Source organism: Danio aesculapii, chromosome 2, assembly GCF_903798145.1.
Source record: "Danio aesculapii chromosome 2, fDanAes4.1, whole genome shotgun sequence".
Classification (NCBI taxonomy): Eukaryota; Metazoa; Chordata; class Actinopteri; order Cypriniformes; family Danionidae; genus Danio; species Danio aesculapii.
In genome coordinates this window covers 48,516,089-48,535,608 of record NC_079436.1, presented here as the reverse complement: position 1 = coordinate 48,535,608, position 19,520 = coordinate 48,516,089, and the positions used below count along the sequence as shown (strand labels likewise).

At 32.8% G+C, this 19,520-nt stretch overlaps 1 protein-coding gene across 1 annotated transcript in view; it reads left to right on the top strand.

Moving 5' to 3' along the window:
• per2 (period circadian clock 2) overlaps positions 1–19,520 on the top strand; it is a 65,952-nt gene that overhangs the window by 7,519 nt on the left and 38,913 nt on the right. Inside the window, exons 2-3 of the mRNA XM_056481465.1 lie at positions 7,135–7,615; positions 18,835–18,933. Of these exons, the coding sequence (XP_056337440.1) occupies positions 7,230–7,615; positions 18,835–18,933 (485 nt within the window). The 5' untranslated portion in view covers positions 7,135–7,229. The remainder of the gene's footprint in view (positions 1–7,134; positions 7,616–18,834; positions 18,934–19,520) is intronic.

The following is a 19,520-nucleotide window of genomic DNA, read 5'->3' as shown; positions in this document are numbered from 1 at the left end:
TTTAAAGCTCTTGATTTGGTTTAATTGTCTTTTTTAATCTTTTTAACTCTTAAACTTAAACCGTACGATTCTTTAAAAATCAATTTCTTTGGTAGAAGTGGTCCCGCAATCACCTTCAGCATTTTGTGTGTTTTTTGTTTAATGATAACCTATGGACAAAAGTTAAGTCAGGTATTTATGATGCCTGTTAAAGGTTTTTTTAATTGTAGAACTTTACTGATACTCAAACTACACTGTAAAAAAAGCTTGGGTTCAACACAATCAATTTGTGTTGGGGTTGAACATAAAACAGTTAAGTTGTCCCCCCAAAAATCTCAAGAATTGTGTTTCAGCTCATTTCAAATAAGTAGTTTGAACAAACAGCAAACATCTTTTTTTTGTGTGTGTAAAAGCATGCAAACAGTGCTTTGTATTGTTTTATTGCATTGCACGATAAGTTCATAAATAAACAGTTGGATCTCAGAACTCTCCAAAAGCTCCAATTTGTGTCAACAGTTCGTTTAGTTCGGTCTAAAAACAGTTTTCCAGTCACATTACTTCCGAGAGCGTGTACTTAGCTGTGGCCTGATGACCCAGGAGTCGCATTATGACATCACGGAACACAGACATCAATCACTGTGTCTAATCTGTTCCGGGACTCTAGAACTCAAATATCAAATGTGAGGTTTCGTTTACAGACCTGTATTAAAGACATGATTTTTGATAGAGTTTGAATCACCTTTTTAAATGCACGAGTTCAAGCTTCATTGTTTGTTTTAGTCTCTTGTGTATTTCATGACAAATCACATTGGTGTGGATTCTTGTACACATCAATGTTATTTTAATTTAAAATGTAAATTGAATTACTTTTATTTTTATTTATTCCTGTTATTTACAATGAAAAAAGCAGGCGTTAATTAACTTCATAAATTTAAACCTTGACCTTAAACTCAATCTTTGCCCTGTAGGATTGATTAAATATATATCATATATATTTAAATCTACATTAATATTCAATTATGCATTAAATATGTGATGCCAAATGCAAGCACTGAAGTACATCATAGGAGTTTAGTGAGTGTTTTTATTCATGAAGTATTTGCATTACAAGAAAAGCATAGAGTTTTGTCCCATAAATGACTTTGAAATTATTGTTTAGTTAAAATGAGCTTTTAAGAAATATGAACTATTTGTATTAAAGCCATCTGTAAATTTATGTAAGTCCTTACATAAAGCAAGTAGTCGCCCGTGTGTCATTGCTACACATTCAATTACATAAATGTCTCTAACTTGACACCGAGTTATAAAACTGTCAGTGAGGAGGTTCAGTGGGTTTAGGGTACCATTATCTGATCTTCATTTGGCTAATATTACAATAGATATTGGTTCAGGTGTTGAAAGACGTTTTAGTTTACATGGTAAATGCATAAGATCAAAGTCATGGTCAAGTTTTGGAAGTCAATGAAAGATGCTAAGAAGTGAACTACTTTAAATTTGATTATTTATCACAGGGTAAGACGTCACTGTTTAATAATGTAATCATGGGTAATGGATTTGCTATAGAATTGATGGCTGTGTATTTTATATATTTCTCAAAGTAATGTTCGTTTCAGTTGAATGGACTGAAATAAAAGTGCTGGATCAGCAGTGATACGAACTAGATAAATCATGTTGGACTTAAGGTAAATTAACTTAAGGCCCAAAAAGCATTGGTTTGGATTTTTAAATGAAGAGTTTTGAGTATTATTTGCTTGACTGCTTTGAATAACATTAATGCAACTCTATTTCTTTTAACAGCAAATGCAAAACATTTGTTCAAATCTTTGTTATAGATAAAATATACATAATTGTCATTTCACTTTTTAGTCATGTCTTGATACTATGATATTACGGGGTCTTTGTTGAGTGTGTCTGCTATATTAGTGATAATATAATTAAAGATAATTAAAGGGCATCTTGGTCTAGGTGTAAAATGCTCATTTTCTTTCAGAATTGGTTTAAAATGGATTTTTTTCTGTGTATTTGAAGACTTCAGGTCAGATCTTATTTGTTAGCCAATGTTGTTTTCAGATTAACAGCTTGAATGTTTTCTAAAACAATCTCAATATAAGTTTGCCAGCTGTAATTAAATTAAAATGCAGTGTTCTACTCCATGGCCCCCAGGCAACTATTATACGGAAATACCTATTGAGGTTTGAATAAAGTCCATATTAATGGCTAATAATGTGTCTTTTGAAGGTCAAGTCTTCAGAGCTCTTGATTAACTGATGGATGAAAGAGAGATGTTAAAATTGGCCCACGGTAACCTTTGATTTGGAGAAGAGAGGGAGATTGATAGGGAAGGTTGGGGCCAAAGCCTTCAACAAAGATCATAGTTTTCAATTTAACATGACACTTTTTTTGTTTGTTTCATTGGTGAGCTACAAAAAAGAAAACTGAAATGAAATGTGAATTAATCTGGTTTTAAAAAATGTAAATACTGTAATTCGATAGAGGACTATGCACGCGACTATCGGCATGCAAATCAAGGCAAAGACAGGTGCAGGTTGACCACTGTATTCAGCATTGAACTCCATTGTGTTATAAATGGGATTATTTAAGGTTTTGAGTAAGAAGCACATTATAAAATGTAAAAAAATGTAGTTATTAAAATGATTTAAACGATAATTTTTTTCTATTTATTTTGAAATATGAATAGTAAATTAGGAAATAGCCATGGTGAGCTTTTTGGCCTTTCATAAGAAAAAGTTTGAGCACCCCTGTGTTAAAAGCTTATAGTTATATAGTTAAAGTTTGACACTCAAATACTGAAAGCCACGTTTTCACGTGCTGAGATTTATGTAAGCTTATTAGATGTGCGTCAGATATGTGGGATAATAACTGATACTGTCAATGTTTACATAATTATCTGTCTTGATTAGCAGTGTTTCAGTGCATGGCCAGTGTGTTACTGTGCAACTAGCAATCCAAAGGTTGTAGCGCTGTTGTGTCATCGGCCTGTAGGTTACTGGGTTACAGCAGGCACTTGGCCAGACATATTAACGTCTCATTGGTGCTAATAAGTCAGACAGGTTTGATCTGGGTAGGGCACTAAGTGATATGATTCAAAAAGTCATTGACGTTTGCCAGGTAGGGCTGGCATTGTGGTAGTAGCGTGTGATTACATAAAGGCTGTAATTTAGCTGAAATGTTGTTGTTTTTAAGTTAGACAGGACTGCTTTATTACACGTGAGAATGATATAGAAAATGTCTCAAATGTAATGACGAACGCTTTCTGAGATTTACACTTGACCAGTATGCATGCATTTACCTGTGTTTTAATTATTTACATATTTTTAAAGTTGTGTTTTTTTATTATTATTATTTATTTATTTTTTAATTAATTTAAATATACAAAAATATATATTGCCATATAAAAAATTGAGCAAAAGTAAAAAAATATATATATTATTTGAATTAATCAAATGGTGGCGACCCTAGATAATTAATAAAGGGAGTAAGCCGAAAAGAAATTGAATAAATAAATTAATCAAATGTATAAAAGGTGTTTTTATTTTTTTGAAAATTTGATTTTTTTTTTATTCATTCATCAAAAGGGTTTGTATGCTAAAGTCTCTATTTAAATCATATTTTAATTGTATGTATCATATAATAAATAGCATTTTTTTAACAAAATAAAATCTAAAATGCTGTATGTTTTTAGGGCAATTAATTCAATAAGCTTTAATTATCTGAGCTGGACATTAGGAATTTCATTTTAATAATTATTATTTAATTATTATTGCATGATCATCTGACATGTGCTGCAATCCAGCTTTTACAGCAGAAATCAAAAGTCATCAATTCAGGCAATCTGTTTCAAAAAGTCTGTTTTCCCAACTCTGGTGTGCCTGTGTCATGCTTAAAAATCCCATATTACCATTCATTTTTCTTTGGCTTAGCTCTTTATTTATCAGGGGTCACCACAGCGGAATGAACCGCCAACTATTCCAGCATGTGTTTTACACCGCAGATGCCCTTCCAGCCACAACCCAATACTCAGAAACACCCATACACTCTCACAATTTAGCTTACCCAAGTCACCTATACCGCATGTCTTATGACTATGGGGGAAACGGGAGCACCCAGAGGAAACCCACGCCAACACGGGGAGAAAATGCAAACTCCACACCGAAATGCCAACTAGTCTAGCCAGAACTCGAACCAGTGACCATCTTGCTGTGGGCGACAGTGCTAACCACTGAGCCACTGTGCCACCAACATTATATCACGATATATCAGCAGTATGACACTTACGCCATGTTCAAGAGCCAGCTTTTAGAACTAAAACTAACTGCAATTATAATACTTTTAATATAATTATAAAACTGATATAACTTTAATATAACTTCCTGTAATGTTTTTTTTCTGGGGAGTCTTTTCTAATTTCTTTCACATTTGGTTGTAATAAAAGCAGCTTTTACTTAAGAAAAACAAAACTATTTTAAGGTCATAATTATATGCACCATTAGATGTTCAATTGGCTAAAGAACAGACCACTAGCTTAAACACTATAACCAATCATTTTGACTGTAAACAATGCATGTAAACGTTCTACATGACACAGTATAGCACTCATGCATGTTAAATCTAGCCAGGTCGTGCTCACACAGGTAATCCACTAACGTACTCTACTATCTGTCAATCCTCCAGCTGTATTTTTAGCTCTCAGGTAAAAGAGTGGTGACTCACAATTCAACCCTGAAGGTGTCCTTGCTTAATATGGCCCTTCTCAAGTCCTCACCAGGAAACTTGGCTCAAATTTTTTGCACTGGACAGATGACTCTATTTATTTCTTCAAGGGATGAGAGGTTATTTTTTCCTCCTGCCATTTCCAGATAGATGCCTAACAGCTTTTTATGTGCACTTGCAGGGATTAATCCTTTGAAGGAGGCAGTGTTCACAAGTCGAAATGCCACATCTGTTGGTTTAAAGGACATGGTACAGACACAATGATGGGACAGCAGGGTCCGGGTCGCCCACCTTTGAACACTCAGTTTAGGCAGTCTGAGACCAGACAGAGGCTAGTCTGTCCATAGACCTCACCAGATAGGGTTTTGAATGCTTTGCTTTGATGTTAGTTTGACATTTTTGACATTTGATTGAGAGTGAAGTTAAAGTTAGGAGAAGAGCGTGCAGCTGAAGACGTGATGGTATCTCCTGTTCAGTGAGCGCATGGAGATTAGCTCTGTTCAATCATGCCATGGTTTATTTTTGATGTGCTTATGTGTACCACTTTTAAAAATATATTTATTTATTAGAATTTTAAGACAGCATGCTCTCCCCGTGTTGGCATCGGTTTCCCCCACAGTCCAAAGACATGCACTAAAAGTGAATTGGGTTAACTAAATTGCCCTTATTGTGTGTATGAATGCGAGAGTGCATGGATATTTCCCTGTGTTGGGTTGTAGCTGGAAGGGCATCCGCTGCGTAAAACATATTCCAGAATAGTTGGCGGTTCATTCCGCTGTGGCGACCTCTGAAAAATAAGGGATTACGCCGAAGGAAAATGAATGAATAAACAGTACAAAAATGGATTAAAAAACAATAAATACACCACACTATATCCCACATATTGTACAGCAAACAGTATATGATGTGCATAGTAACCATGACAAAGAAGCATATAAAAGGGTCAGTACTGAAAGTTGAGCTTGATAGCATGGTGTATTAAGTAAAATAAATATTGACAATAAAATAAAAAAAAGAATTTTAAAGAGATCGAGAAATGAGAAAATATATGAAAGTGAATAGGCTGGTTACCCCCACAGTCCAAAGACATGCGGTACAGGTCAATTGGGTAGGCTAAATTGTCCGTAGTGTATGAGTGTGTATGGATGTTTCCCAGAGATGGGTTGCAGCTGGAAGGGCATCCGCTGCATAAAACATGTGCTGGATAAGTTGGCGGTTCATTCCGCTGTGGCGACCCCGGATTAATAAAGGGACTAAGCCAAAAAGAAAATGAATGAATGAATGAATGGTGTCTTTAATCCATTGAGGATGGGACGGGGGCTAAGAAGACTTCCAATGCAACAAAATACACTGCCTAGCTAATAATGAGAGAGAAGCTATTCATTCAGAAAAATGGTAACTCAGGACGAGACTTTAAAAATGGATTTTCATTTTTAGTTGACAGACACGTAATCTGTGCTCGCAGAAAACCACAGGGCATTTAGCCCATCATTGAGTCTATTTATGAGTCTTTTTTTATATTAATTTTAGTAAAATCTTTGAGTAATATGCAAATGTTTATATGATTTATGCAACTAATATTTCCAGTCTTTTAGTAGATATCAGGGACTTGTTTTGTTTACCAAAAAAAAAGTTGTTCTAATTTGATTTGCATTGTCGACCTTAAATAATAGTTATTATTTTATTTCATATGTAAAAGGCATAATTCAGCCAAAAATGAAAATTCTGCCATCATCCACTCATCCTTGACTCCAAACCAGAGTTTTTTATTTAATTCTGTTCAATGTAAAGGAGATATATTGAAGAATGTTGGAAACCATCGACTTCTATAGAAGGAAAAAAACTAATATTATAGAAGCTAATAGAAGAATATATTTAACATTTATTTTATTTCTTCTTTTGTGTTCAACAGAACGAAAAAAAATCTAACTGCTTTGGAAGTCATTCATTCATTCATTTTCTTTTCAGCCTAGTCCTTTTATTAATCTGGGGTCACCACAGCAGAATGAACCACCAACTTATTTAGAATATGTTTTATGCAGCAGATGCAACCCATCACTGGGAAACACCCATGCACTCTCATTCACACGCATACACTACGGATAATTTAGCTCACCCAATTCACCTATAGCGCATGTCTTTGGACTTGTGAGGTAAACCCGGGGGCACCCGGAGGAAACCCACACAAACACGTTGAGAACATGCAAACTCCACACAGAAATGCCAACTGGAACAAGTCAATGGAGAGAGTAAATAATGGCAGAAAATTCATTTTTGGAGCTATCTATTTAAGTTTTTAGTATCTAAACTCTCACAATCAATCATCAAAATCCGCAGACTAAAATATTCTGTGCAGAAATGGCACAGAATGTCTGAAGTTTCTGTGTGACCCTTCTCATGTTGTTTCTATTTTTACTCCCACAGAAATTCGAGTGTCCGTCTGCATTCTCTCAGTGGACCCACCATGAGGATGGGGTGATTTGCTCGTGTTTTACTTCACATCATTAAACCCAAGTCCGATGTCTGAAGACTTGAATTCCAAACCGTACTTGTTCTCCTCCTTGGAGGGGCAAGACGGAGCAATCGGCTGCAGCTCAATGGCGACGCTTCATCGTATGGCCAGTTTTGCGGAGGGCACTGAACTCGGCCTGGCATCAGAAGGCAGCGACAGCAGCCAGGACCGTTCAGCCTCGGGCCACAACACCCGGAAAATGACCCATTCTCTACATGAGGATGTGGAGATGAAGAGTAGCGGGTCCAGCGGGAGCGGAACTGAGTCCCATGGCAATGAGTCTCATGGTAATGAATCCCACGGAAATGAATCCCATGGCAATGAGTCTTCTGGGAGTTCCAATAGCCGAAGCAAGGACTCAGCACTACTGGTGTCATCTGGAAGCAACAAGAGGTAATTTTTGATTTTCAGTAAGACTAAATAGTATTCGTTGTGGCAGAGAAACAATAAGGATGCTCTCTTTTTTCACATAGTATGCTTTTGGTTTATCAAGCACATCAAAAATGTCTGCTTGTGTCACCTGATTTTGTAATCCAATGGCAATTAATTGATGTCGAGACCTGATGGCTGATGGCATTTTATTTTATTTTATTTTATTTTATTTTATTTTATTTTATTTTATTTTATTTTATTTTATTTTATTTTATTTTATTTTATTTTATTTTATTTTTTATTTATTTATTTTTTTTTTTAATTTAATTTTATTTTATTTTATTGAGCAGTGGATTATAATTAGCAATTAATAGATGTCGAGACCTGATGGCTGATGGCCTTTATTTTTATTTTATTTTATTTTATTTTATTTTATTTTATTTTATTTATTTTATTTTATTTTATTTTATTTTATTTTATTGAGCAGTGGATTATAATTAGCAATTAATAGATGTCGAGACCTGATGGCTGATGGCCTTTTATTTTATTTTATTTTATTTTATTTTATTTTATTTTATTTTATTGAGCAGTGGATTATAATTAGTTTTGTGATTAAGCCATATCCTTTCCTCTTTATATATCAGCGTTGTTTGTTAGTATTAATTATGATTTTTATGAATACTTTAAATTCTCTATTTTTATTCAAATTTTGGTTTTGATAGTTTTTTTATTTAATTTTGTTTATTTGGCCTTTTTATTACATTTATTTTATGCTTTTATTTTTTATGTTTTTATTTATTTATTTAATAAAATTTTTATATGGCCTTTTTATTATATTTTATTTTATTTTAATGAAACATTGGAGTTTTGTTACTAAGCCATATTTTCCTTTGTTATACCACTGTTATTTCTTATACGGCTGGGCGATATGGGCAAAATATCATATCCTGGTATTTTTAGGAGGAATGGCGGAATACGATATATATCCGGTATTTTCCCATAAATGGTTACTTGAGATTCAAAGCCTTTATTAAAGCTTTATTAAACATTTTTTGATCAAAATAGAATTCAAACACAGGGGTTTTCCCTCTCTGTTTACAAATAAACAGCTGCACAAAAAATAACAGCTGCACAAAATCTTTGATAAATAAAACACAGTACAGGTTTTTCTCCTGCTTAAAACTGTTGCACAACATTTCAAATTATAAACAAAATCTTTGATAAATAAATGCATTACTGGGTTTTTTTTTCCTGCTTAACACTATACACAGCTCTACTATTCTGTTTTGCAAATAACAAAGTAAACAGAACCATAGAAAACACAGCTACATTGTCAGAGCAAAAAAGGAACACACTTAAATTGTAACACAATTGTTACACAACAAGAAGTATTGTAGGATAGAAAAGAACCACATTGAATGTAAATATGAAACACACAGTATTTAATGTCACAATTCCAGTGTTGTTATAAGTAATCTTGTATACCACAGTTGTGTGATTTATAAACGACAATTAAATCAGCTGTTTTTTTTCATATGTTCATATGTTTTTTTTTGTTACACATTTACATGTATGTATTGTACACAATTATTAAACCGTGCACATATCGAAGATATCGAAAGAGAAGTCTTTTACTCCATGTAAAAAAATCCTACACTTTTTCTTTTGATTTGACTAAACTTGTTTTACTAAATATTAAATAATGAGATGAAAACGAATAGACTATAGATATGAGGAGTAACGAAATAGTTTCAGAGTACTGTGATGAAATGCTGGTTAAGAATATAAATGTAAACAGTCATTATAACAGACCAAAACGCAGAGATAAATGTGTTATAGCGTAAATGTAAAGAAGAGACCGTCGTGTAATAAATACTGAACTTATAATCAGTGAATCTGAGGTGGTTTCACTTTCGAAATGCGGTACAAATTCGTCCCATTTTGGCGTTTTTAATTCTTTTGAACACATTCAGGCGCTGCTTGTCAATTTGACGAGGCTTCTGGGTTCGTTCTTGCTGTCAGTTGCGGAAGAAATGATCGATAAAAGGTTTTTGATAAGTGATGGGTCATTCTTGAACGATTTGTTCATTTTGAACAAATCTTTTGTTATATTTGACTCATAGAGTGAATCATTCATTTGCGCATGTGCACATTTGTGCAAGTGGAGCTTGCGTGCTACCTTGGAGGGGTCTGTTTCGCGCAGAATGCACACGTGTGGCCTCAAACCATATCGATATGGACGATATTGGATAATACCGCTCCGCGTTGGTGAATCATATCGATATATCCCCAAGAACCCGATATACCGTTGTATGTGTTGTAAGTTCACAGTACTCATTAGGATTAGTTTTTTTAACTCAAATGGTTTGTAGCTATTGGTTTCCTCAAATGGTTTGAGTTACCTTAACTTTTTGGGCTTTACAGTGTAGTATTAACTGTGATTTTTATTAATAGTTTACCTTTTCTGTGTTTTCTGTTTTCATTTGAAATGTTTTTTAATCTAATCTAGTTTTATTTTTAAATGATTATTCAAAAACTCTTGTTCTTGATCTGCATTTACCCATAAATATAAGAGACTGTGATCATCCAATTGTCCAGAGTGTTACACAGTGTAACTATGACTAAACCATTAGTTATTTCCTTTTCTTGCCAATGTCATGCCAATTAGTTGACGTCAAAACCCCAGAGAATAGTTGACTCAGTAGTTTTTTTAACAATGTTTTTTTAAACATGTCTACAATTTGTGACGCTTTTCTCTACAACATCAATTAGATACACTCCTAGTGAAATCACTTTATTAACTCATTAAAATCCTATAGGTAGTTCTTGAAGGACTCACTGGTTGATTAGTCGTCCGGGTTTTAATATCATCCCAGTATTGAAAACACTGTGCAGCTTAATATTTTATATGAAATTGTGATGCTTTGGATTCTTAAACCGCCTTTCATACTTCTTAGCGCTTTTTCTGTTGCTCTGCAATAACACTTCCGAAACACTAGTTGGCAGTGAGTTGTTTATGTTCCTCTGTGTTGAGTTTCTTCGCTGGTGTTTTGTTTTTTTCTGAACGCTTTCTTAATGTACAAGTGGTTCAAACTTGCTCATTGTGAGGCGGGAACCGGCGGACGTGCAACAATTTTAACCATGAGGTAAACGCAAAACAAAACTTTCCATCCAGATCGCTCCATTGCTCCATTGGGCTCGCGCGGCCCTCGGTCCCACCCACACTCGTCAGCGATACCAAGCCGACCAATCACAGAGCTTGCGCAACGCGTCGTTGCGAAGTGTAGTTACATTTTTTGAGAGGTGTGCATCAGCTACGCCTATGGCCATAGCGAGGGCTATACGTCCAAGCGTAGGCCCCGCCGTAGCATACGTGTACGCTTGACGCATAAGTATAAATCAGCCTTAACCCAGACAGAACAAAAAAAACAACAACAACCAAACTATAAGTGCAAACACAACCTTAAGCTTTCCCTTATTCCGTTCATAATACTTTTAATCTCAAAGATATCTCTAAAGAAAAGTTTTATTTATTGCACATTTCTAGACGTCAATATGGGTTATTTTTGTTTTTTATTTTTAAACCGTATTGGCTGTTGTAGTCACGTGCAGGCAGCTTGACATCAGGAGGTTGCATGCAGACACTTTGTTTCACAATTTGTTTAACGATTAAAGCACTCTGGGATTGTTTTGGTTTGCTGGTTGATGGTAAACCATGGCGTTTGAATGCGCATTCATCCACATCGGTGTGTCTTTGTGTCTGACGTCATTTCAAGCCTCGCTTCTCACCTATTGCTTTCCGAGGTAAGTGTAAGGTCACTGGAAACTATTCTGCCACAAAGACATGCATTCAAATGTGGATGCACGCACATGCCAGAATAATTGCTGGATTCAGAGCTTATAAAAGAGATTAGTTCTTTGCTCTGTATGTATTTGATTTCTTCAGTTGCCAGGCTAGACCGGATCTGCAGGCTTTGTTCATATTTCTACCACTGATTTTGAGAGAAGGATAGATTTAAATGTTGAAATGTGTTTAATGAAGCGGAGAGTATAACTGGGGATAGATAGATAGATAGATAGATGGATGGATGGATGGATGGATGGATGGATGGATGGATGCCCCCGCTACTTTTAAAATGTCCGCTACGCCCCTGGTCAGAGAGATGGAAGGATAGATTGATAGAAGGATAGAACAATAGATGGAACGATGGATAGATAGATAGATTTATTAAATTTAAGATGTTTTAAAGGATGTTATAAAATAAAATCATGTAAATAAAATAAGTATAAAAAATAATCCACAGAACACACTTTTTTTTTAAGCCTTTCTAAATTAAATAAATGATTATTTTTTTAGTAATTTAATAGATTAGGATTTTTATTTTTTCGAAACACTCAGGGAATAATTGAATAATTGCATTTTGCAACATTTTTTCCCCTGTCAGTGCAACTTAATGTTGTCATTATTCATTTTAAATTTAGTTTTCATTTTGTTGTGTTGTCTTTTTTCTGGACAAGTAGCTAAAATAAAATAAAATAAAATACAAATAAAATTTGCTTTTCAGTTATTGTTAACTGTAATAATATAATATCTATAATTATAATTATATAGTTGTAGATTAACTTTAGTAATGCCAATTTACAATAAGTTTCTAAATGGTTTTTAATAGCAAATAACATAGCAACTGTATAGAAAGGCTACTGTAAACACTCAAAAAATGCTGCTGAAAAAAGTGTTGCATGCAAAACTGTTGCAAACAATTAATTTGTTTTGAATTTAAACAAACAAATTAAATTTAGCAATGTTCAAGTTAATTTGTTTGTTTAAATTCAACACAAATAAATTGTTTACAACCACTTAACGTAAAAAATTGAGTAAATCTAAGGAATCATCTTTGAATATTTTTTTTCAGTGCACATATTTAAAATGAGCTAAAACAACACAATTCTTGATTTTTTTTGTCAGTACAGCTTAATTGTTTTATGTTCAATCCACTTAAATTAGTAAAAACTAATAAGCTAACTTATTGCAGAAAGTAGATTTGTGTTGGCACAACATGAAGGAATCATGTTGTCCCAACACAAATCTATTTTCTGCTACTCAGAGTACGAAGCTAGCAAGGCGGTTATCATTACCTACAAATCTATAATAAAACAACTGGACATTTTATTTATTTAGCAGATACTTTTTCAGTGTGAGCAGAACTAATGTATTCCTGGGACATTGGTCTCTGTGTGTTTGATTGAGATTCAGTCACCTGTTTCTCCACATGCTACAGGTGAAGTGTGTTTATGACTGATTCATTCAAAACCAGCGTGAGCAACATTTTGTTCATTTCCCTCCATCTGTGCTCCTCCATTAATGGGATTCTTCCATGAGGAGATTTTCAAGAGGTTTAAAAATAGTGCCATGATGATAGTAGTTGCCATAGCAGACCTTCAAGAAACTGGCAGTGGCAGCATTAATACTTCATGTTTCCACAGTGAAGAGTTGTTTAGGTGTATCAACAGCATCAACATGTACACGTGTGTTGTGCTTATATTTCGGGATTGATTTTGTCATTTAAACGTGACGGTGTTTAAATGTGGTTATTAAATAGTCAACAAGAGTTATATTCAGTGTTATATTCAGTGTTTCATAGGAATATGTCAACCTGGCAGGACCAGACATGACCATTTTATTTTAATATGTTTTTTTTAATATGTTAATTTATTATTATATTATATTAATTGATTATGTTTTGGATTTTTTTTATTTTGTTTTATTATTTTATCTTATTATTTTATTGTTTTTTTTATTTTATTTTGTTTTATTATTTTATCTTATTATTTTATTTATTTATTTTATTTATTTATTGTATTATTTTATTTTATATTGTTGTTTTATTTAATTTTATATTTAATTTATTTATTTTATTCAAATTTTTTTTTTACTTTATTATTTTATCTTAATTTATTTTATTTCATTATTTTATCTTATTTTTATTATATTTTATTTTATTATTTTAATTATTTTGTATTTTACCTTATTTTATTTTGTATTTTATCTTATTTTTTCTTTATTCTTTTATGTTATACTATTTTACCATTTGTTTTTCTTTTAATTTATTTTTACTGTAATATATACAGTTGAAGTCAGAATTTTTAGCCCCCCTTTGATTTTATTTATTTATTTATTTTTTTTTTTAAATATTTCCCAAATGATGTTTAACAGAGCAAGGATATGTTAACAGTATGTCTGATAATATTTTTTCCTTTGGACAAATCTTATTATTTTTTTTTATTTCGGCCATAATAAAAGCAGTTTTAAATTTTTTGAAAACCATTTTAAGGTCAATATTATTAGCCCATTTACGCTATTTATTTCGATAGTCTACAGAACAAACCATCATTATACAATAACTTGCCTAATTACCCTAACCTGCCAAGTTAACCTAATTAACCTAGTTGAGCCTTTAAATGTCACTTTAAGCTGGATAGAAGTGTCTTGAAAAATACCTAGTCAAATATTATTTACTGTCATCATGGCAAAGATAAAATAATCAGTTATTAGAAATGAAATCTGTTGAAGAAATCTTCTCTCCTTTAAACAGAAATTAGGGGAAAAATGATCAGGGGGGCTAATAATTCTGACTTCAACTGTATATACTATAATATTATATTATTCCTTTTATTGTTTTCTTTTTTATTCTACTCTTATTTAATTGTGTAATAATATATTTATTTTTATTTATTTATTTGATGTTTGTTATTATTTTTATGTAGAATATAATTGTTGTTTTGTAAGTCGTTTTTTTTTTATTTTATTTTTTTTTATTTTTTTATTTTTTTATATCCGCAGTATTTATTAATATTTACTATAGAAATTTTTATTAATAGTTTTACAAAAAAGAATAAAAAATCTTCTTATCGAGCATCATTTAAACATAGGGATAAGATAGCATGTTCGTCCAATTTTCCATTGTGTTTTTACAGAAATCTATAGTTTTCAATCACACTGAAGCTGCTGCCAATCATAATTCCAACATCATCTTCATGTCTTTTGTTGCATATTATTAGTGGTGTTTTTAAGAGGAATTCTTGGCCAGCTTTGAGCAGAACTGGGTGTCACTGCAACGCACCGGACAGGGTGCGGCAGAGGAAAATCTGAGCCTTTCTGCCTTGATATTGTCCTCTTCAACTGATTTCATTGGGTAGCAATTAAATTTGACTTCATAAAGAATGAAAACAGATAGTTTTAATTGTAATGTTGCGTGTAAAGCTGTCCATTATTATGTCACAGCTGATGTTCTCCTCGGGAATGATCTGATGAAGTCTTCGTGAGTCATGCTTATCCTGTGACAGCCTGTGCTTTGTGTCTGTACAGTGTGTACAGTGGACGGGTGAGGCTAAACTACAGGCCTTCAGCTCTTTTTGGTGTGTTTTTTTTTTTCTAGCTCGCATCATATCAGTGCCTCAAAACAGTCTAATTTTTTCTATTTTAACCTTCAATCTGTAAGTGAGAGATAAAGATGTTTCTCACAGTGTGTCGTTTCATATATTTTGGTATTGATAATTACCAAATTGCTTTAATTCGGTCAAAGGCTTTAAGTTGGTCATGGTGATCTCTAAACATTAACCTCTTTTACATAATACTAAAGCAGTGAATATCTGTAAAATTACCAGAACATCGTTACCAGTAAATTAAAAAATGTGCTATTCAAACCTTGCGGGAAAAAAAACATTCACACATCCATTACAAAATTCAGGTAAATTTCAAATGAATGATCCTCACCATTAACCAGAAATGACCTCTAAAATAGTACGCTTGTATTGATAAACACAAAGGTGAACTTTCTTTTATATAATTCAATTTAAAACTCTCATTCATGTATTTTGGGGGGGGCTTTTTGCCTTTATTTGACAGGACTGTAGAAAGACAGGAACTGAGGGCCTATACTCACACTATGCTATCCGAACCCAGGCCCGTTTCCCGGATTATTTGAGACGTGTGAGTGCTCTGAATCGGGCTCAGGCACGGTTCACTTGGCCGGCCCTGGCCCCGTTGGTAGAGGTGTGCCAGAGCCTGATTCACTTGGGCTTTGGCACGATATGCTTGTGTGTGTGAGTGCAAAACGCGCCAAAGCTCGAAACTGAAAGCGAGACGTGACTTTTAAGGGACTGTTTCATATGCGTTTATTAATCGTTCTTACCATTCAATGAAAGCAAACTGTCGTAGTTTATTGAAGACTCAAACCCCTCACTGCACAAAAGCTCCGCACCTTCAGCAAACCTCCTAATACTTGCAGCACGAGAACTTTATGATTGTTTTTGAGCGTCAAAAGTGGCTGATCTGTTTGCCGAAATATTTGACTGCGTGTCACTGCATATCAAATGACTTAAACGACGATATAACTAAAGAAATCTCTACTGTGCTGAGCGAGAGCGCTTCTGACGAGCGCATCATCGATGATGTAAGTGTAAATGTAATGTGAGTGGGGGCCACCGGGGGAGACGGGAGGGGGGACAAGCGTGCTTTGGCCCGGTTCAAGGCAACTGTACATAGTGTGAGTACGCCCTGAGAGAGAGGATCGGCAGTGGTCCACTAACCCAGATTTAATAGTGAGATTTCTAGCCCTTTAATAGTGAGAAATCGTTTTCTTAAATAAAAGAATAATTAATTAAAATAATAGGTAATCTAAATATACATTTGACCACCCCTATAACGGTTCATACCATTGTAAGCGTTCATACACAATCGTGTCAATAATCATTCAACAATCTGAAACCGGCAGATCTAGAGTACAGATGGACATTGTAAGGGTTAGCAAGACACTTTTCTTGTAAAATAAGATAATTAGATCTTGTAAAGTAAAATTAGACGTATATCTTGTACAGTTGGGGGCAAAATTATTAGCACAACAACCCCCCCCCCCCCCCCCCCCCCCCTTCAGTTATTAGATATTAAAACTATCATGTTTAGAAGTGTTGAAAATATTCTTCTTTCCATAAACAGAGTGAATTCAAATTTAACAGTAGGGCTATTAATTCTGATATGTAGCTAATTAGAGGATACTCTTGGTCAGATCATGCTAAATATCCCTCAAATCACTAAACTTAAACATGTTTTATTAATAAATTCAATGTAATTTAAATAAATACATACATTTGATACACTGAAGCATGCATTAAGCAAACTAACATTACTGAAAAAGTTGACCTCTCTGATGGTCAGTGTATAATTCGCACCCTAGTCAGCATGAAACACATCCACACACACTTCTCTCCATGTGTGTAGTTGTATAAATAATCCTCCAGATTCCCCGATCTCATTAGCCTCCTGAAACGACTGACCGTATCAATAGCACGGAAACACATTGCCCTGCTAGACTAACACAGATGTGATTTATATAATTAGCTCACCTACAGCTAAGCACTCCAACATGTGAAGCCAGTTTCTATTCTAAGCCACTTATACTGTTATTAATAGTCCCTCGTGGTGTATTTCTGTCGCTCAGCATGTCACCTGCAGCTGGACTGGGACTATCTTAGAGCGCTAACTTGAGCACTTTAATCCATCTGGGTTTGTCTTAAGGCGGTTATCTACTGTACTACAAGTCTGCAGTGCAAGCCATTCTTAGCTGGGCTATCTATTGGTGCTGTGGCTGGAAATGGCACATGGCGTCGTATTTTGGAGCACAGGGGAAGTTTATGTAACTGAAATAAAGGGTAATGTTCGAGTGACCCCATTTGGGATGAGAAAAACACAGAAATGTGCTGTCCTGACTGGCATACTGAATCATTTTTCAATAATGGGCTGATGTTTGTTATATGAGGATACATAGCGGACATTTGAAGTGAATCAACACCTTTTTTTAATGTTGTCCTAAATCTATTTAGCAACACTTGTTCTTTTCTTTATTTTCTTATTCATTTTAAATGTTGACTATTTTGTTTTCGAGTGCCGGAAGGATCATGTGGAATATAATCGTATGCAAATAAAATTTTGTATGTTGATTATTTTTCTGGATTAATTTTCTTCTCTTTGAATAAAAATAAACGTATTTTAATGGTTAGTAAAACACATTTGACAAAGCAAATCAAATTAATGAATATAACGAAACATTCAGTTTAGTATTTTATTGAAAGTAAATTATATAAATAGATTTTAAGAACCATTAAAATATAACAAAAATAAGTTAAACTTTTTCACTTAAATGTCTTTTATTTATAATTTATGCTTTATTTAAATTTATATTATTCCTGAAAATTACTATTATTATTATTATTATTATGAATTCTTCTTTTTATTATTATTATTATTTATTTTTACTTCAAGTTTATTTATTTACAGTATGTTTAAATATTTCTGGCTTTGATTTTTTTTCTCTTAAAAAGAATTTTAATGTATAACATATATAACTTTCCCTCAAATTAATTTTATTTATAATTTATGATATTATTTTAATTTATAATATCCCTTATTATTATTATTATCATCATAATATTTTCCAGTTCTGGGTTGCGGCTGGAAGGGCATTTACTGCGTAAAACATATGCTGGAATAGTTGGTGGTTCATTCCGCTGTGGCGACCCCTGATAAATAAAGGACTAAGCCAAAGGAAAATTAATCAATGAATTATAATAATACTATTAATAATTCTTTTAATGCTTATAAAGTTTCGTTGTATTATTAATTTTTATAGTGTTATTTATTAATTATTTCCCTAAAATAATAACAAAATTATTATTAATAATAACAATAATAATAAATAGTATTATTTATTATATTTAAAGTCTTCTGGATTCTGTTATTTTCTCTAAATAATAATAATCATAATTCTCTTAATGCTAATTAAATATCGTTTTGCTAAAATGTATTTTAATTATATTTTGTATTATTTAATTAATTTTTATTATCCCTGAAAATGATTATTATTATTAATAAATAATATTACTCTGTTAATTTGGTAAATACATTCTACTTTACAATAATGAAATTACTCGCGTCTAGATAAACGTCTACATTTTCTGTGTCTCAATCAAAATAGCACCCAATCCAATGTATCCCTTGTGTGATTCCTTTTTGCTTTGAGAGCCACGCGATTCAGTTTATATTCCACATTATCACAAGAGTAAAGCAATCAAGACAAGCCTGTTAAAATAACATCTACTGTACATGATTGCCCTTCATAAAGTTTGTCTAATGTTTATGGGATGTTTTCTAATGGCTTCTTCTTGTGTGTTTGGTGTTTTTCCAGCTCCAACTCTCACAGTCCGTCTCCACCCAGCAGCACAAACGCTTTCAGCCTTCTGAGTGCCAGTTCAGAGCAGGACAACCCATCCACCAGCGGCTGCAGGTCAGACACCAGCAGCACACTAACGCCTCATTTAGCTAATTTAGTGATTTAAAGTTTTATTTAATACATTTTTTATTTAATTATTACATATATTTTTTATTTTCTATTTAATGTATTTTTAAAACTCATGTAAAAGTGTTATGAACATGTACATGTAAAAGTTTTATGAAATGTATTTTGATTTCATTTAAATATGTTTCCTTTAATCTGTTTTGTTTAGTTAGAGAATAAATATTATATTATAGTCATATTTTTTTATTCGTTTTTATTTTATGTTTTAAGATTATTATATATTTTTTTTATATTTTTCCATTGATTATTTTCATCTGACCCATCCAAATAGTTTTTAAACATGCATTTTTAGATATTTTTATAGCATTTTAGTTTAATTGTAATTTCTTTTAACATAATTTTAAATGTTTTATTTTAAAAATGTTTAATGCATATATTAAACTTATTTATTGTATGTATTACAATTTTTTATTTGGTTTATTTAATGTTTTTTTATATAGATTGCTTTTATTTAAATAAATTTTTTCTAAAATCTTGTTTCTTTCAATCGTAATATATTATATTATATTATACGA